Raw genomic sequence first — 21100 nt, forward strand, 5'->3', positions numbered from 1 at the left:
TGCATGTAATTTAATAATTGCATTTCAAAATGCTTACATTTGAGCCTTATAAATATATGCTGTGAAAAGAACAGAACAGAAGAAATCGATTTGAGATTGAGTTTTGTTGTTTTATTATTCTTTAAATAGTTCAGACTCGTGATGAAGAAATAACGTATGCAGAGACAACGTTCTACAAAGCAAAAAATCGACACAAACCGGTAAGATTTTTTAAATCATTCAATGACCATCAAACCTGCTTTATAACACCATTTACACTGTCCATTTTTTTTTCTGTCACGGATTAAATGTTGTTACAGCAAAATCATGTATCAGATCATATTTTTGTGTCCAATTTGAGATTACTTTAATATAGGCTATTAAATCTACGATTGTTGAGAATCACAGCTGTTGTTGTTATTAACCCATTAAATAAATATCCAATTTTTCAGCTTACAGTATATCATATTTTTACAATATATTAATATTTTGCATAGTGTTAGGCCTGTGGAGTTCATGGTACACATTCAGAAACAAATATGCAAAAAAAAAAAAAAACCTGTTCATATTTATGTACTGTTAATATTTCACATTGAATCTAAATCAATCTTCACAATGCCACATTTTTAACATGTAAAATATTATAGTTTGTGTGGTATTTTTTACAGAAAGCTGAAGAGGAGGATCATGTGGTTTATGCTCCTGTCGCCATGAGATGATCAAACTTCAGTCTTTTTCCCAAATCCAGCTGTTTCATCCCTTCATTTAAAAACTCTTGAAACAACCTCAGATTCAAAGTCAGTGGTTGAGTTCTTCTTGGCTTGGTAAGATTCATCACATGTATATAGCGACAATTCTGACAAAAATAAAACAATAAATAAATAACATGGATAATGTGTTATTAACATGAAAGTTTTACACAAAACTTTTATTTTGGGTTGGATTATTCTCCTAAAAACGTCAAATGAATTTGCCATGCAATACATTGTTTAATAAATTATCTAAATCATTTGACGCATTGAAGTATTATATTTGATTCTTGGGATACCCAAAAAATATTAATTTTGAGCCTAAAATAATTTACTCACACACCAAGTCATTCCAAACTCCATTTTTCCATCCATTAAAGTCTATTAAAAAAAATAATAATAATAATAAAATGCCTGGACGAACCTCAATGGTTCTTGTGCATCAAGCATGCAGATGTGAGCTTCTGTTTACCACATTAGATGAGCTGTATGTATGTGCATTGATCAATATTTGTATTTGCATAAAGTGTAAATAAAATATGTTCATCATATAAAAGTGGTCGTGTCTCTTCAGACAACTTTACATTGAAACCCCTTGATTCAAATGGATTACTTTTATGTTTTTATGCACCTTCTGAAGCTTGAAAATAATGAGAGAATATTAAAACATCTTAATTTGTGTTTCAATGATGAACAAGTGGGGTCTGAAAACTAGAGACCATGTATATCTGCAAACTAAAAATGTAAAATATTCATCAGAACAAGTCAAAGTGAACTTCATTCTGTACACTTCAAAGTGAACTTCATTTTGTGAAATGTGGTTTGACCTAGACAAACAGCTTCTGCATGAGAGTGTGTGTGGCTGGATGTTTGTGAGTGTGTTTAAAGGTGTCAGTTTTATGTCTGTGCATATAGCATGTGGCTGAAGGTGTTTTTCCATTTCTGCTCATAAGATGTTAGCAGTTTTACTTCTGCTACCACTGGAATGTCCTCTAGTGTCAAAACCCAAAATTCAGTTTTTAAGGACTAAAAATTTTAAAAATGTAAAGTTTTAATCCAATCAGAGTTAAAATCATATTCTAGAATGTAAAGAGATTCACAATGATCGCTCTAATAACTCAGTGTAACTTTGTTCAGCTATTTCCAAAAACAAACTTAAAAAAAAAAAATCATGACAAATTCAGATTTCAGCTGTTGAGTCAATCAGATGTTTTTAATGGCACATGGACATACAAAGACATTACAAGTTCTTTTATAAAATGAAATGGACAAACATATTCCGCTTTATTTAAAGCCTCAATAGAATTAGGCACGTATGATATTAGGATATAACAGGATTTAGAGGCGTTCTGTCCAAGAACAAGGTGGGAGAGACTAGACCACTCAGACTACTCAAATGAAGGCAAACATTTCCATCACTCAAAGAGATTTCATACAAACACAGCAAAAAGAAAGAAAAAAACAATATAGCACATCTTGAATGAAGAAAACATGGAGAAAACGCATTACGGCATGAGTCAGGGCAAGGATGCAAAACATACACAGCTTGCAGGCTAAATAACTGAAATACACACATAACATTAAAAGCTATTAACACTAAGTGAAAATACAACATTGACATTTAAAACGGTTTATTATTATTATAAGCTAAAGCAAAAACAGTATTCAGATAACATGAGGGGACGCCCAAAAAACACGTGGCAGTGAGAATCTGATCAGCAGCACATAAAATATCACAAATGTTGTGTTCACAGTTTTATGTTTTATGTTTTACAGTTTCACTGAAATTCATTTTCACGCCTTTCAACAAAGATATATATAAAACTGTTCAAAGACTACACAAAATTATTATTAGAGTGTTTGTCGTCATTCACGAGACACTGCCAAAGTATGAACGTGGGACTGTCAAACACGTCAGTCTAACACGATTTTTTACATTGAAAAAACTATGGAAAAGTTGCATAGTGAAATGGGGGAAAAAAATGTGTGAGGCCTACTACGGTGTTTTCTTTCAAAATGATCAAAATAACCATAAGATAAAAAATATTAGGTATAAGAGTTTTTTAATAGTTAAGATAGATAGATATACTTTCTCCTCCACATCACACGTCATCAGCGCGTTACATGCTATGTAGAGTTAGACATGTCAGCACCGCAACAGAAACAGCAGCTGCCTTTGACAGTTCCTCCCAAAACAATGAGCTTATGTACCATATTCACACCATAACTACTGTAGTTTGGAAGAGACGAAAACCTGTGACTCGGAGCGGTCCGCCCTTCGTAGGAGGCGTGGCTTTTGAAGGGAGGGTGGGATCTCGTGCTTTCAAAGCTTTTATCTAAGCTTTTTAAAGGTTACGATTTTCGTACTTAGCAACATATTAGTTTTTTTTTTACTAACAGCAACAATACCAGTAACACTTCCAGTATCAGTAGTACATTTGTGCACAAGCTCATTTCTGTGAAGAGCAGGTGTTTCAGCTGTGTTCATCGTAGCAACATATTCATGTAAACAGTCAGTTCTAACTGAATGTACCCAAATGGGACAAAAGTAGTATTTCAGTGCATTGACTCATCTTTGGTGAATATTTTGAGCGTTTAGTTTAGTTTTTTTTTTTTTTTACAGCTGCCTCAATGGAAATCTGTAACTGTTCCTACATAAAAGTCTTGTCCTGACCACCGCTGGGAAGGAAATATAGAGACCGGACCTCTTGGAACTTTAATTGAATACCCCTGATCTGTATACTGAAAAAATGTTGTTCTATTGCTTGTAAATTGTTTCTTTGTTCTTTGTGTTATTACTGGTATGTGGTTTAATTGTCTTATTTTTAATTTTTAATTTTTTTTTGAAGAAATGGGTATATAACTTAATATTTAATGTTTTAATCTGTTACAAAAATTACTATTTTTGCGGTGTTGAAACTCGTTGAGGTGAAACTTCACTGGTATTGGTACCAACTACTAAAATCTTTTTTCAGAGCAACTTACAATAAAGAGAACAAAAGAAAATCTCATTTCCCATCTTTTGTTCACTTTCCTTTTCAGTTAAAGTATCAGAATAATTAAAAATGTTTCATTGATGTCTCACTGGCCAAGCCTTAAACACCATTCGCCTGTAAGAAAACAGATTCATAGAAGGTGAAAGAAATTAATAATTCAGTTACACACCCAAAAAAAAAAAAAAATACTACAGACTAGAAACAGTAATTGTGCATTTCTTTAGATTTTTGCAGAATGTATGGTAGTTTTCTTTACCCAAATATTAAACACGTTGTCATAAGTGTGGGATGTTTCTCAAAATGCATCTGATAAACTGCATTACACTGTCATCTTCTGTACTACAATAACATTCAGTCATGGTAAAAAAAAATTCGCACCCTTGCACCCTTTTTCCTTTCAAATCCAAATTAACCCTAAAAATAAGTTGAAATTGAACAAAGTATTTGGTATCTATGACTATTTCCAAAATGTTTGGCCACGTCTGTATAGTGTTTGCATTCCACAGTGTCTGAAGCATTAAGATTTACATATAACATTCAGAACGAATTTGGGTTTAAAAAAAAAAAAAGGCATGAGTCACAATGTGATTTGTTACTATTAATTTTGTTTAAATTAATTAAATAAAAATTAATTAATTAATTAATTAAAGTTGAAGATCCACTTTTCATTTGCACATCTAAAATGCTTGAACTATTGTATTAATATGACAGTATTGATACTTTTACTTTCTACAAAAAGTTGCAATTTTTATTTTTATATTATTTAGTTTATTTTAGAGATGTACTGATGTATTGACCAATAATCGATATATGATTGTTTAAAAACAGCCAATGATCAGGGCCGATTATATCCTGTCAATCAAAAGGGTGCGGAAATACATGTTCAGACTGCAACTCATTCTGTGTGTTAAGAAAATATGTCTTGCGTTTGATTTAAGCGCTGTTGAAATAACGCACAGATCCTTCAGCCGGGTCATATAACAGTCTACGGTATATAAACATAATAGTGATAATATAATTAAATAATTTCAATTATATAAAAATATAAATGTATCCATACCACTGTTTATTATAAAGTAAAATAGTACAAGAGCAGTGCTGTCCTGAAGAGTCAGTTATTATTGGGTTAATGTTGATTTCTGAATCTAACCAAGTAAAACCCTGCCAACTTGCAGATCTGAATCTGATTTCAGTAGTCAGACAAATTCAGTGAGTATCTTACCTGATAATTGAGCTGCATCCTGGTCTCTGTTTGAACAATTAAAAAACTTAATTAAACACACATTACTATGGTTATTTAGAAGAATCTTTTTTTTTTTTATATATATATATTTACACACAATTTCCATCTTGTTAATTCAACTGCATGTCATTTAGTGATGGCCAGTTCTTTAACATATAATTCTTCTGAACCAGTTCTGGATGAGCCAGTTCTCCAAACTGAACTGAATTGTCTGAAACAGTTGTGGCTAGGGGATGTCCCGATCCGATCCACGACATCGGTATCATGCCGATAGCCTACTGGCCCAGAACACTAGATCGGATATCGGAGAAAAAAAAAAAAAAAAAAAAACTGATACCTATGATCCGAACAGTACGTGTATTCGTATTGAACGTACGTTCGGTACGTGCATCACGGTTCGGTGCATGGATTTACACGGAGAATAGCCTACACGGTATAAAAATAAATAAAACTCGCGTGCACATTAACTACTGAACTACTGTTAGATACGCGCATAGACAGACATTTCGCTTCAAACGCTCGCTTTATATGCATGTCCTATTCACTTTGGACGTGCGAATGGATTCAAAATGTTCAAGCGTCGAACTAGACGCGAATTTGACGCTCTATCTGCGTTTGGTGTGAATGCAGCAAAATGAACAGGCTGCGATGTCAAGATTGCAATGCTGGAATGTGTGTGTGTGTGTGTGTGTGTGTGTGTGTGTCTGTGTGTGTGTGTGTGTGTGTGTGTGTGTGTGTGTGTGTGTGTGTGTGTGTGTGTGTGTGTGTGTGTGTGTGTGTCAGTGAGAGAGAGGCACGGGCGCGATCGAACAGTGGAAACATAAAAATATACTCCGTCATTTTGTTTGTTTGGACATATTTAAAACTGCAAAGTGTTTAGCCTACTCATATTTGTGTAAAACACAACATTGTGCTTTTGTCAAACTGTAAACTCGTCAAACTGTAACCTCTAACTGTCACCCAACCAAAATCACACACACGCACACGCTGTTTAAAAGCAAAAATTATCTCATCTTTTGGACATTCATCATATTATATTGGTTTTCATTGCTTGTCCTAAAACAGAGCACTAATCTGTTTATTTTTATTGTTTTTATTGGTAGTATTATTTTATACAGGAATAAATTATTTATAATTCAGATGAGAATAAAGTTAAAGTTAATTAAAATTTGAAGGAAACAAATATATTGATTTGAAATATAGAACATTTATTTTAAATTCATTCAGGTACAAGGTCTCAAGGTCTTTTGAATAAAGGGTGGCAGTCTTTCATTAACTGTTGTTGTGGACTATATACTGGAGAAGTATTTGTTCTCTATTTGAGTGAGATGTTTTTATGTGGCTAATTGAGCAAAGTGCTTCCATATATTTTATTATTAGTAGTATTAGTTCAAGAATATGGAGGGATTATTGGGTCAGATTTAAAACAAAGTCTAAAACTAAAAGTCTTAAACGAAAACTAAAAGTCTAAATTTGAAACTAAAAGTCTAAGTCGAAAACTAAAAGTCTAAGTCGAAAATGAATTTGGTATTTAGGATTGGGCATTTGGTATTTAGGATAGGGCATTTTGTATTTAGGATTGGGCATTTAGAATTTAGGATTGGGCATTTAATCATTTAGCCATTTAGGATTTAGTATTGGGAATTTGGGGATTTAGGATTGGGCAATTGAGGATTGAGGATAGACTAACGCTACTTTTGCGTCATCGAAGGGTAACGCCCCTTTTTGGGGGAAGACAAATGGATTCCCCTGAGAACAGAACTCACTCGCTCGCTCGTCTAGACCTGCAAAGTTTCTTGATAGCAAAAATGGCACAAACATACACTCTCTTTGCCGGCCGAGGACCGTGAGCGGTATTTAAAGAAGCTACTGGATAGGGAGTTACAGAGATGTCCCTTTGAAATGGTCGAAAACTGGATTAATGACCCCACACAGTGATCAAATATGGACTATTCAGACATCTACCACTATCTCGTGGAATCACCAAGTAAGTAGCAACGTTAGCCTATTTTTTGTCATTAACACACTCACAGTATGACAAACTAGACGATGAGGTCATGTCAAGAGGAGTCGGTGGTTTACTTGGATCATATTTCACTTGATTTAAGCTATTGACTTTTGTTGTCGACTAGCTATACTAGTAAGAAACCCTCAAACACTGTAATCAGAACAATCATGTCAGATGCTAAAAACATAAATAGTCCGTACCTTAGCCTAAGTGGGGTAGAGACAATGAAAAACATGCCCCATACATAGGTCCCATACATATTTTGCTGTACACTGTAAACCTTTTTACAACTTTCAAAGTCCTAGCACTTTCTAGACACAAGCAGAAACCAGCCAAGTCCACTTTAGTCCTAGCCTGCCACTATTTCAACAGTAAAATCAGTTAACAGCCAAGGTAGCGTGCCTAGTGAGAGCTAACGTTAATCACGTAGCTGCTAGCAGCTTCATCTTTCTAACTAGTAAGTTATAGCTAGTCGACAACAAAACTATGTCAATAGCTTAAATCAAGTGAAATATGATCCAAGTAAACCACCGACTCCTCTTGACATGGCCTCATCGTCTAGTTTGTCATACTTATCCAACTTATTACATGGCTACCTACAAAATACATAAGGGTCATTCCACGAAATTGGTGGCTTTTGTGTCCCTGAGAAATAATCAGACGCAAATTAATCAGACGATAATTTGACAAAATACTGATTTAAAAAGGAGTTTATTGATTTAAAAACGATTGTATTGCTTCCACTAAAGAAAATAGTCCGTTCCGTATCCATAGCAACACTCTGTTTTTCATGGCAACGGTCTGTTATACTTCGCAGCGGTCTGTTATCAAGAAATAACAGGCCGCATTCTACATCGGAGTTCAACCAAGCCAAGTAAAAAATATATATTTTAATGCAACGCATCAGAAAAAACAAGGTTAGGAAACAGTAACTGTACGTTCACAACGCCGCCGACTTGAGCTGCAAAGAAGCTCTGGCCGCCCTGTCAAGGACGCTTGTCAAAAAATACGGGGAAGCTTGTTGACGCTTGTTGACAATGACAACGGTTGTTGATAGTAAGTACGCGCGCGCAGATCTATTGTATACTATACAGTGATATTGTGAAAGCCGTGGCAAGAGAAGCAGCTTCTTTATTAGGCTACTATACCTTTGTGCTGTCTATTACAACTTCTGCTTAAACAGGTGGTTCCTATCATTATCGGATTAATTGCACAGTTTAACCATCATATAGTGAAAGTTTGTCATTTGCATGTCAGTTTAACGCCTGGTTCACACCGGACGCCGAAGCGACGCAGAAGCGGCGCAGAACGGAAAATCACGCGCGGTCCGGCGCCTGCCTGTTCACACCAGACGCGTATTCTCTGCGGCGGTCGACAAGCGCTTCTGCTCAGTTGTTGTTTATTCAGAGCTATTTTTTTTACATCATGGGTAAGTAAATAACCTCATAAAATGAATACACCATGTTTCTGTAACCAAGAAGTTTGTACACTTCTTTTATTAATCCGTTGTCGAGACACACACGCAGCCAGAGAAAGAATATGGTAGACAGTAGTAGTGTAGATATACCATTGAAATATACATCCTCTCTTCAAATTTATTAAATCTATTTTGTTGTTTTTTTGTTTTTTTTGTTTTCATCTTTCTAGTCTGTTTAGATACACAAATATGATCGCATTTGTCACTCGCGGTATTTAAATTTTTGAAAATTGCTTATATTTTGACAATTGACCGGATTGTCTCGTGTTTCTTGGTGTGACTTCCTGCCGGAATGGACGCGGATCACTCGCGGCTCGCGCAAAAAATAGACCAGACGCCGAAACTGGCGCTTCACGGCACGGGCCGGCCGCGGTCATAGGTTAACATGGGCGCCGAAAGGAAGCGGCCTCCGTTTCGCGCCGCTTCCGCGTTGCTTCGGCGTCCGGTGTGAACCAGGCGTAACAAGGGCGCGCTTGAGCATATATAAGAACGAGCAGAGAGAGAGAGAGCCCCGGCCGCGCGCGCGCACTCACTATTAATAATAATAATAATAATAGTTATTCTCGCCGTCAGACCGATAGCACTCCTTTCACTGGTTACTTTGTGTGTGAGGCCACATAAATGTTACAATGCTGTCATTAAGTTGAAGTTATCACATTGTAAAGTACAGTCCTCGCTCCAGCCCTGCTCACTCGCTCTGTTTGGTTTCATTACAGTGTGCTCCTAAGCACTGGGAGCTCCCTCTGCTGTCCATGAGGTGCCTCTGCGCACCAGCCATTTCAAACCCAGCCTCCAGTATTTGGGCCACGCCTCCTTATTTGCATACACTCCTCAATCCTTAATCCTCAAATGCCCAATCCTAAATCCACAAATTCCCAATACTAAATCCTAAATGGCTAAATGAATAAATGCCCAATCCTAAATACCAAATTCCCAATCCTAAATCCCTAAATGCTCAATCCTAAATCCTAAATGCCCAAATGCCCAATCCTAAATACAAAATGCCCTATCCTAAATACCAAATGCCCAATCCTAAATACCAAATTCATTTTCGACTTAGACTTTTAGTTTTCGACTTAGACTTTTAGTTTCAAATTTAGACTTTTAGTTTTCATTTAAGACTTTTATAACCAAATATTGAGATGCTTCCAACTGTTGCTCTTGCATTCTTTCTTGTGACACACCTGAATGAATGGCTCATTAAGTATGCGGGCCCCATTGTCTCCAGGTGCGAACCACTAAATATGCATGATCGTTGACGCCCACTCCGCATATTGCCTTTCCAGACAGAAAGTGTTTTGCAAAATTTAAATCAATGCATTGTGTTATGTGAATGATTAGGCAGGATAATTTTCACATCATTTTGAAGAAAAAACACTAGGCGATGACATCCATTAGTCACAAGTCTTATTGACATATATTTAGAATGTGTTTTATGGCCTTATTTCAGAAACTTTAGTTTTTTCAATAACCATGCATAAACATTATTCTCTCAAAAATGAAAACATGTACATGCATGGTGCTCACATATGATGGTAGCCCTGTTTGTGCTATATAGAGTGAATTTACACCTTTGCCATTAATATGTTTATAAGCAACTGAAAAAAGCAAAAATGTCAGGGCATGTCAGAACATCTCAAGGACCCCAAAAACACAGTTTTTGGGGTCCTTTGGGGTCCCAGAGGGTTAAGCTACAATCTGTATTTTTTCACCGCTGGGGTCGCTAAGCTCTTCAAAACAATAAAAAAAGGCGTAGATTGATGACGCAGTATGTAAATGAGCGTGGAATCATGGAACCTGACGTCATCCCGATGGATCTAATGATGTTTATGGATGAGTGAATACACTGATGTTTTTAACATTACTGTGGTATGAAGCAGGGCGCGATTGCTAATGAGAGACAGATATCAGCACGACACACAAGTCCCGCTGATATGGAATAAGGACATTTAATTCTACCTTACTGCCCACAAGTGCTGAATTACTACTCTCAAAGGTCATTTTATTTGACCTGTTTTGACCTGATTGGATAAAACTTGTGAGGTAACGCAGCGCTGTTTCAGATGGTCTACACCAGTTGTTCTCAAACTTTTTTGGTCACACCCTCTTTAAACCTTTGAAGACATCTGGCTTGACAGTAGCCTTGAATTTTGACATGAGCTTCCTGCTTTCTAACCATATATCTTTTTTTTTTTTACTTGTTCTGCTTATTGTACTGACATACACTGATAAAGAAAGTATTTATCAGTAGTCCCAAATTCACACATTTTGTTTACAGTGTCTACCATTGTAACATGTCTACGAACTGTCTGAAAGAAACAGTTCACAGATAAGTATCAGACTTCCAATCACTAAAGTAATACTCACCTTTCCTTCTTACTTTACGCTTCCAATAAATCACAGCAGTTACAACAGCAGCAGCCACCAGCAGAACAACAGCAACAACTATTCCTGCAGCAGCACCTGCAGACAGACCTGAACCTGGAACAGCTGAAGACAGACATCATTATTATTCAACAGAGAGTGACTCAATCAATTTTACCAGTCTTTTTCTCATATAAAAATTGACAGATGGCGCCATCTGGTGTGTTTTTTGAAGAACAGAAGCTAAAACAGCATCAGCAGCACAGAAAAACTGACTGTTTGAATGTTTGTTCATGTTAATAACATTAATCTTGTGAACAGCATGTGTTGGTTGCGTCACTTGATGTGAACTCAATTACGAGGTCAAAGCTCACTTTTTCAAACATTCCACAAAGAAAACATTAACTTGGTCGATTTAAAATGTTAAGTTTGCTCAAGGGAACTACTAAAGTGTCCTCACCAGTGACAGAAACACTGAAACTCCTTTTGATGTTGAAGCTGCTGCTACTGATGTCCAGTTCATAAACTCCAGAGTGTGTGTTAGTAGTGATTGTGATGGTCAGAGATCCAGTCTGATGATCCAGCTTCAGTCTGTCTCTGAATCTCCCGTCACTCTGAACATCTGTACAAATCTTACTGGGTTCTCCAGTGATTTCAACTATACGAGTGTCATTAAAATACCACGTCATCACATCATTTGGGTTTATTATACCAGGATCTAAAGTAACAGATTCTCCCTCCATCACTGACTTTCTCTTCAATTCATCTCGTTGTGAAGCAGGAACATCTGAAACACAAACCAACAGCTGATTAAAGGATATGCATGCCAAAAACACACACGAAATGTGAACGAACTAAAGATAAAAGCAACTTTATATTTTGCACACATTTCATAAACTTTTACATTTTACATTAAATCTTCAACCAAACAGTTGATAAGAGAATGTAATCATAGATGGAAAACAAAACTAACCGTAAGGTTGGAGTAATTTAAAGGTTGGGGCTTGGAGAAAGGTCTTTGTCATTGGTCGTAAAAGCTGTCGGTCAGTGTATAATGTAGGGCTTGGGGTGTGCAATATATATAGTCTATGATATTGTACCGGTAATTGTTTTAATGATATGCAATCTGATATTATGGAGTACGCCCCTAATTTAGCAAAAAACAAACAAAAACGCATCTAGAGAGTACATACACTAAAACTTTTTCAGTTTGGGTTGACTGCTGCGCGTGCACATTAAAAGTGCATGTTTTCTACATGTTTTACTCTTAAAATGCAGTAAAAATGCTCCTGTCTGAGTATTTGTCTTTTAGGCTATATTTTTACTATATGTTATAGTAAAGCAATCACACAATCACTCGTATTTCCTGCCTTTCTGGGCCTTCAAAGTGTTATCAAAAATAAGTGAACTCAAAAATATCTTAATTTGTGTTGTGTCGTGAACGACACGAGGGTGAGTAATTAATGATGGAATTTTCATTTTTGGGTGAACCATCACTTTAAATAGTCACTGCCGGACTATTTTCAGGGTCTTCAGGAGGAGACTGGAGCTTTAACTTTAATTTCTACAATTCCATTACGGTTTGTTTCTCACCAACATAAGAGATGAGCTTCTCTGCAGTAAACTGTACTAACCATTTCTTCAGGAGTGATGGCAGAGCCTTTATATCACGGCTCCAATTCAAACTCACTACTGCAGACTCTGGAACCATGATATCAGCGCCATATTTGGACTTTGGCGGCTTCACTTCTCTACAATGGAAGAGAATGAAGGTGCGTTGTCCAATTTTTTTATAGTCTATTTAAACAGGTGCATTCATTAAATTACTCACCGTGACCAGTGACACTGAAGATCTTTTCAAAGGTATTTCTGCTGCTGAAGATCTTTAGTTTATAAAGTCCAGAGTCTGTGGATCTGATGTTTGTGATGGTCAGAGATCCAGTCTGATGATCCAGCTTCAGTCTGTCTCTGAATCTCTCATCACCATCTTTACACTGAACATCTGTACAGATATCATTGAGATCTACAGTGATTTGAGCTATACGAGTGTCCTTAAAATACCATTTAATGTCTTCTTGTTGGTTTGTTTGAACACCAGTGTTTAGAGTGACTGAATCTCCCTCCATCACTGACACTGGCACTTCATCTGAACCAACACCTGACGCACCTGAAGAAGAAATGATCAGTTCATTACTACACAACACTAAAAAAGGGCAGTGAAAAGGATTTTTTCCTCCAGATCATAACGATTGTGATAAGAGAAATATGTCTGGATTAATAATGTAACATGCAAACAAACAACAGAAGAATATCATTGATTTACACATTCACTCATCAGAGAAACATACACGAGACTCATGGATGATCTTAATGAACATCATCCAAACTCACATCCTGATATTAACTGCTTTCCCTAAACATATATTTGTGGTGAAGGGGGTGGAGTGGAATCCACTGCTGCTTCAATGTATATGTAATGAGTGATTATAATCAAGGTATTAATCAATATTTATCAATATTTATCAATTCTAAATATCACGAGTTGAATGACTTCTCTGGAGATTCTATTTTGTTATACAAGTTACCAGTGTGATTTTCTGAAATATTCTTTAAACGTATTCTTTAATGCCTGTATCTGATATCTGAATGCAGTAACAGTGCTTGCTTATTTAGCCCGGCTTCCAGAATGAAATGGGGAAATGTTTTGTGTTTGAGAAAGTTCTTCCAACGTGTTTAAACATATAGGGGTCAATGAAGCCAATAGTTTAAGGGACCATTTCTTTGTTAAAGGAGAACTCCGGTCAATTTTAACATTGAGCTAATTTTTTTGTAAATTTGGAGTGCTGTCAGTACAGAGAACAACGACTAAAATCGGTGTTGCCTACACCGAGTTATTCTATTTTTAAAATTTGCACCCTTTTGACTTCAATGGGGTAAGTTTTAAACCTGCTTTTAGCCTCTTAACGTCCTGTAAGTGTCATTACAAGTGCACAGAAAATGTGAGTGATTCCTTCAGAGTGAACACGGTGAATCTGACTGCAGTAGATCTGAAAGATATTAATAAAAATGATGTTATTTCAGCCAGCGCACATACCTGTATTTACATCCTGTTTTCGGTCGAAGTCCATAGTAATCGATTGTCGAGTTCACGCGCGTGATCATAGGTAACTAAACCTATGCACGTGAACTCGACAATCGATTAATGTATGTGGGTCAATGACGTATAAGGATTTTCGACAGGCCAATTTTAAAATACAAAAAAATAATATCTGTTGCAATTGTTCAAACTTTAAGGATGTTGTGTACACCTAAATTCATTTAAAAGTGATTTTAGTGTTTTTTCATCTAGATGAATTGTCCGTAGCCTTAAATGTCATGTGGTGCTTAAAATTAATTAATTTCCTTAACATGCTTAAACATTATTTTACAAGTTCTTTGTAATTAAAGTGTTTAGAAACTCATTTATTTTGAGTTTTTGTCAATAATGATCTCATTTTTTGTTCTATAATTTCTGAGTTGCCTTCTTAAATCTAGTTAACAGACTTATTTTTCCTGTAAATCACATAAAACTGATAGAAATGTTTTAAAAATATAATTTACTAAAGCATACTGCATCAGTGATTCATATTTCAGCCACATAAATAAGATATTTTATTTTAAATTTAATACAGTGATTGCTTTTATTGGTCGCACCACATGATAAGTGGTCGCTCCAAACAACACGAAGACCTTATATTGTTAAAAATCTATTTAAAGAGATCAATGAAAAATACATTTTATACAAAAAAATAGATTTAAACCAGATTTTATACAAATTTCACAGAATTTTCTGAATTTTTTTTTATAAAAATCACATCACAAACACAAGTGCACCATTTAATTTAACTTGACTTAGAATTTCTTTCTAACAAATAATAATGTTATAGATATAAATTATTTCATAAAAGTATTCAAATAAATGCTGTTCTTTTGAACTTTCTATTCATCAAATAATCCTGACATACCTGTATAAAATGTATCACAGTTTCCAAAAAAATACAAACATTGATAATAATCAGAAATGTTTCTTGAGCAGCAAATCATTAGTGACCCTGGATCACAAAACCAGTCACAAGTCGCACAGGGTATTTGTGGCAATAGCCAACAATACTTTGTTTGGGTCAAAATTATCGATTTATCTTTTATTCCAAAAAATCATTAGGATATTAAATAAAGATCATGTTTTATATTTTGTAAATGTCCTACCATAAATTTATAAACATTTAGTTTTGTGAGTGAATATAGCAATATCGCAAACATAAATGGACAACTTTAAAGGCGATGTTCTCAATCTTTCGATTTTTTTGCACCCTCAGATTCCAGATTTTCAGTTGTATCGGCCAAATATTGTTATATCTTAACAAATAATACATCAATAGAAAGCTTATTTATTCAGCTTTCATATGATGTATAAATCTCAATTTCAAAAAATTTACCCATGTGACATTGACCCATTGAGTGGTTTTGTGGTCTAGGGTTACATATTAGAATGATTTCTGAAGGATCATGTGACACTGCGACTGGAGTAATGATGCTGAAAATTCATCTTTGATCACAGGAATAAATAACACTTTACTATTCACATAGAAAACATATTTTAAACTGTAATAATATTTCAATCTTTTCCTATCAAGGTACTCCACTCTTGCTGCAGGGTCAGACTTTTTTCATTTGGCAGAGGAATCTGGTAAAATAGATTAAAATAATTTTACATAAATAAATAGGCAATAATAAATACACTACTAATAAATGCATTATTAGTAAACTGAAATTACATGCTCTAATTTTTTTTATTGCATTTTTCTCATATTATAAAAAGAGTAAACACAAACTGTCTGAAATATATAAAAAAATATCCCAAATTGCATAAAAATCTATTCCAAATGATACTAATGTAAATTACTTTTTATAAACCGTCAATTGAATATAAAAGCATAAAACTGCCAATCTCGGACATATATCTGTTATGGAAAACAGTCTGCAGTGGTCGCACCACATGATATTTACAAATTCAGTCAAAATTTACAGGCACAGAAATGGCCACCTAAACAAAACGAGCTAGCTTGCCAAAAAAGGTCACTATGAAATTTATAATAAATATATATATTTGTAGAAATAACTTTAATATTATTTTTTTTGAGGTCATACCACATGACATCCAAAAGTGGCAACTACATACCAACCATTACAAAGGTTTATTTTTTTTTTCCAATTTGAGAGAATTACAAAACTGCTTGCTGCTTCCAAGGGTCCTTGGTAAATTGGTTTATGATGTAACTTCATGTGTTTGAATAGTTTTCAACATATAAGTCCCAAAATGGTAGTTCCTTGATGGTCGCACCACATGATATTTCATAAAATGGACATCATCGGACAAAGTTTGTTTGTATATTATGATGGAAGTATAAATACAAATGCTTTGAATTTTTTTTAAAGGATTACAAAACATTTTGGAAATCATGCTAAATAGTGCAGAAAATAAATTTGAATAAATTCAGAGTAATTAGGGCTGCAACTAACGATTATTTTGATAATCGATTAATCGGACGATTATTTTTTCGATTAGTCGATTAATCGGATAGGGTTTTTTTTTTTTATTCAATTTGATTTTTGTTTATAACTAAATAAAACCCTAAATCAGGGTATTTATGTGTAAAAGTGTACTTTAAAAAGTGCAAAAGCCACAGATTGAGTTTTACTAATATAATCTTTATTTTTTACATTTTAAACCCCAAACACAAAAGTTTGTCCAGTTTTTAAACAGTAAAACTTCTTTAAATATCCAAAATATAAATAAACAAAACAAAATATTGAGTTGCGCTGCTCATATAAACTTCACATTATGAAATTAGGACACAAACATGTTTGTAATAAGATATTAAGCAGCAGATTTTGAATTCCAATGTAGAATGCGATCTGTTATTTCTTGATAACAGACCGCTGCGAAGTATAACACACCAGAAAAACAGAGCGTTGCTATGGACGCAGGATTCTAACCGTAGAGACGGAACGGACTATTTTCTTTAGCGGAAGCAATACAATAATTTTTAAATCAATAAACTCCTTTTTAAATCAATATTTTGTGTAAAATTATTGATTTATTTGGTGGGTAGCCATGTAATAAGCGGGATTATCCCTTACATAGTAGACAAATGCTATAAAAAGAGAGCGGAATGGAGGTAACTGTTACGCAGCTGACAACAGGCTTGATTAAAAGTACAGGAAAAATTATGTATTACTGCACAAGCATTCGCTGAAAACCACTGACTACTAGGGGTGTCCATGGTTAACCGATTAACCGTTAAAAATTGCGTAACCGAGTGAAACATTTTGCTCGGTTAAGTGGCGTCAATGGTGTGCATTGAATTTAGTTGTAATACATTTTTGCACCGCCAGAGACCGCTAGACCAGTTTTCTAATATGAAGCGGGCAAAGAAAGCGCGCGTCCGAGAATGAAGGCTGTGCGCGAGCCAGAAACAAATATAGTCAGTCAGTATCCGCGCCACTGATCGCAGCACAATAATATCTGTCTGCAGAGCCGCAGAGCCACAGCTTTACACCAGCAGTTTTACCCCGCGCATGCGCAGTTTCATCACAACAGTTTTACCCGCAGAGTCCGTTTACCGTTACATTAACCCATACAATTTGTATTATGCATTTCCTAAACATGTACTTGCTAATCAAACACTTTATATGAACAAACTACTAATCTATAAAACACAATCGGTCTTCCGACCTTTTACTGTGTTGATATGCGCGAGGGAGAGAGAGCAATACAGCGCTCGTGTTGTTTGAAGGCGGTGAGAGTGCGCGCGCGCGCGGCCGGGGCTCTCTCACTGTTTGTTCTTATGCGCCCTGTCCACTGATCTAAATAATTAGTTGTTACGACGACTTATTTGTTCCCTCGTTTTAATAAATCGTGGACACGTTGAACTATTTCCCTCCCTCATTTTGATTTAACGTGGCCAAAAACAGTTTGATACTATTAATTAGTGAATGCTAAAGACCTATATTTTGTGAATTGGTGAATATTCAGGTGAATTATTTCGTGGCCACGAATTAATCATAATTATTAAACTGTTTTTCGTCCCTGTGAAGATAGCTCTTCAGTGAAGGCCGACTACAGCTTTTTATTCCTTTTTTTTTTGTGAATTGGTGAATATTTATCAGTATCAGGTGAATTGTTGTGGCCACGAATTAATAATACCTCAGCACGTTTTACAAGCCCCTTCTCGATCGCAGCGGCAACGAGCACTTTGATCACTTGATTTAAAAAACAAAACATTTCAGCGCTAGATCGCCTAAAAAAAAAAAAAAAAACGAACGAAATGAATGCTCTGCTAGTTAACTGAAGATGTTTTGTTTATTTGTATTGGTATTCATGCCGCGAGATGTTTCAAAAGTGGTGACAATATCGACCTTAGAAAATAGTGGTGGGGACATGTCCCACCCGCAAATTTTGCCTATCTCGGGGTTGCGGCGCGCACACTATGGTTAACCGAGTATTAACCGCTAAGGGCCTCGGTTAACGGTTAATGAAAAACTTGAAAACGTGCAGCCCTACTGACTACAGTGACTAAAAAACAATATTTTACTGCTGCTGTTATTAACTGCTTTTATATTTAGTGCTTCACTTTGTAAACACCATTTAATTTAACCTATTTCTGCGGTAGCGCTATTTTAATCCATCACTTATGTTGCGAGCGAACTGATTGCGCAACCTGATGCTCAATACAAAATAGATCTAGTGTGACTGTCCCGAAGTTAGTCAACAAAGCTGTTTACACAGTAGCATTGAATTAAACTAGACTATACCATGTTCACATCTTCATATAATGAGAATATACAGTTTTTGCTTGCCGTGCTGATGTTTCTCTCCGATTACTCTCTGCCATTTCGCGTGACTGCGTTGTCATGAAAGTGACGTCATCAGTAACGCTCCCCGTGACGTGAGCAGACCAACTAATCGACAATGACATTCGTTGACAACGATTTTCATAATCGATTATTATCGATTTTATCGATTAGTTGTTGCAGCCCTAAGAGTAATTTCAAAGACGTTTTCAAAACAGAAGTTATGGCCGGACGGTCGCACCACATGATGTTTTGACACTTTAAATAACAAAAAAAAATTAAATATAAGTAAAGGTTTTTGAAAAGTTAAAGTGAGTACATACATGGGAGAGGTACTACAAATATACAGTATCTTTTTATGCATTTAACCCCATTTTTAGGCGTCACGTCATTGACCCATGTATTAAAGTTTCAGTGTCTTAATTAAATGATTTATTGTAATTACATTAAATGATTGGTGCCATGCTGCAGTGACCTCACCCTTGCAGGCTCACTATTGGCTGATTCAGAGATTGAGGGTGGCCATTTTGGGTTGACATCATTGTAGTCCTTAGTTCACAGCACTTAAGTCCATTTTCAGTCAGCAGTTAAGAATCAGTCTTAAACTTTACTGAAAGTTGCTTTTAGCTTTATAAAAGTGTCATACTCTTAGAGAAGTCCTACTTTTTACTCAGAATATTTTGACACTTAAGTCAAAGCTTGAGACTAAACTTAAGAGCATTTCTTAGAAGTTTTATACATACAGGACCTAGTCATTGGGTCCTAAACTATTAACCCCTAGCAGTGGATTCATGCAACCAATTTTCATAGCTTCATAAAGACCATTTCCCATTATAAGAATTATAGATAAAAATTATCCATTAAAACATTTGTATGGCCATTTTATGATTAATTGAATTACATTTCTTACATACGGTTCCTTTAAAACATGGGGGTGACTAGTTATAATAAAACGTTTGATGTTCATTTGCATTATTCAGTTGGCAGAAGATTTTTTGGTAACACTTTACAATACGGGTGCACTAATAAGCATTAATTCATGCTTAACTAATGCACAGATAATCATGTGTTAATTAATTAATTCATTAATTTACACTTTAAGTTAATAAAATAAGTTATTAAGGAATTAATACATTATGACATTTAATTAATAACAATTCGTTTATAACTTAATCTAATCATTTAGAAACTTTATTAGTTGCTGATGCAGTAATCATGAATTAATGGTTTAACGTTAGTTCTTCATGAGTTATAGATTAACAAATGATTATCTGTGCATTAGTTAAGCATGAATTAATGCAGATTAGTGCACCCGTATTAAAGTGTTACTTTTTTTCATTATTATTATTCAAAGCCACTAAAATTACATTCAATGTACATTGATCAGTTTCTGTAGTGTTTTAAAAGATTTAAGTTTGTGAGAGAGCAATGCTCTCGGAGCAGCGCACGGAGTAGCGTTCATTCATTCTTATGGTTGACTTGAACAGAGATTGTAACATAAAATGTCTTACCATGTGCGAGTAAAAACAACACTGAGCAAAATAAATATTTTGCGTTCATGTTTTCCATGCACAGTTGTTCCCGTCAGTTAATCTTAAAAAATGAATGAATGCATACATGGGCAAACACGTGTCGTTATTGTTCTTCTGTGTTCCCGCTTCTGCTTTTTCTTTCGCTTCAGCCTCGGTATTCTACTTGGCAACCAGGTTCTTTTCCGCCACCTACTGGGGTGGAGTGTGAAGCCTCGATGGACGAAAGGAATAATGAAATGAGAATAAAATAAAAAGAATGAAAAAAATAAGAAAAATAAAACTATATCCTTCTGATCAAATCTGTATCTCTTAAATATTTTAGAAGAATATCATAGACCCTTAAATGTTTCTGTGCATTCTGAAATATATCGTGATCTGTAATGACATTGATTTCCAAATCTCTTTGGAGTTTTTCAACAAGCTGATTTATTTCTCTTTTATAGCTTTGCCTCACAGTGTAAAATCACATGTTCTGTTTCTGTTATTCAAACTGTTATTCTGCAGCAGTCTGTCTCACACTTTCCTATTATGTGGTGAATAATGAAGGTTAGTGTGTCCTATACAGAGCCATAACAGTATCTTCTCTTCCAAACACCTTCTTTCAATCCCCACTTTAGGTTGAATGCTGAATAGGTGTCTCCCTTTCGACTCTTTATTCATTCTTTATTCTTGCTACTTTTTACTCAAAATAATCAAAATCTTCATCCAAATTGCTATCTACTCCTTGTTTTTTCAAGTTTTTCAGGCATTCTAACTTATTTATTGCCTTCTTTTTAAAAAACGTATCATCCAAGTTTTCAACACTATGGATTTTAGCAAAGGTTGAAGCTAAGACTTCTACATTATCTTTATTTCTAAT

General features: G+C 35.2%; 1 protein-coding gene across 1 annotated transcript; it reads right to left on the bottom strand.

Moving 5' to 3' along the window:
* Positions 1-1916: 1916 nt before the first annotated feature.
* LOC308701688 (uncharacterized protein) lies at positions 1917-20440 on the bottom strand. Its single transcript, XM_081384089.1, has 6 exons — positions 20221-20440; positions 12648-12983; positions 11277-11603; positions 10820-10942; positions 4947-4972; positions 1917-3838 (listed from the first exon to the last, which is right to left on the bottom strand). The coding sequence occupies exons 1-6, from the start codon at positions 20276-20278 to the stop codon at positions 3824-3826; spliced, it is 885 nt and encodes a 294-aa protein (XP_081240215.1). The 5' UTR covers positions 20279-20440; the 3' UTR covers positions 1917-3823.
* Positions 20441-21100: the final 660 nt, after the last annotated feature.

Source organism: Scardinius erythrophthalmus (assembly GCF_964197995.2).
Source record: "Scardinius erythrophthalmus genome assembly, chromosome: 14".
NCBI classification, from domain to species: domain Eukaryota; kingdom Metazoa; phylum Chordata; class Actinopteri; order Cypriniformes; family Leuciscidae; genus Scardinius; species Scardinius erythrophthalmus.

What these genes read in the sequence shown, in the direction of transcription:
- LOC308701688 (XM_081384089.1), bottom strand. Translation starts at nt 20,278, where the DNA reads ATGGAAAACATGAACGCAAAATATTTATTTTGCTCAGTGTTGTTTTTA. An exon ending in CTTCAGTGTCACTGGTCACG is followed by an intron (nt 11,604 to 12,647) that starts GTGAGTAATTTA and finishes TTTGTGTTTCAG; the next exon opens with ATGTTCCTGCTTCACAACGA. An exon ending in GCGTAAAGTAAGAAGGAAAG is followed by an intron (nt 4,973 to 10,819) that starts GTGAGTATTACT and finishes TTGTTCAAACAG; the next exon opens with AGACCAGGATGCAGCTCAAT.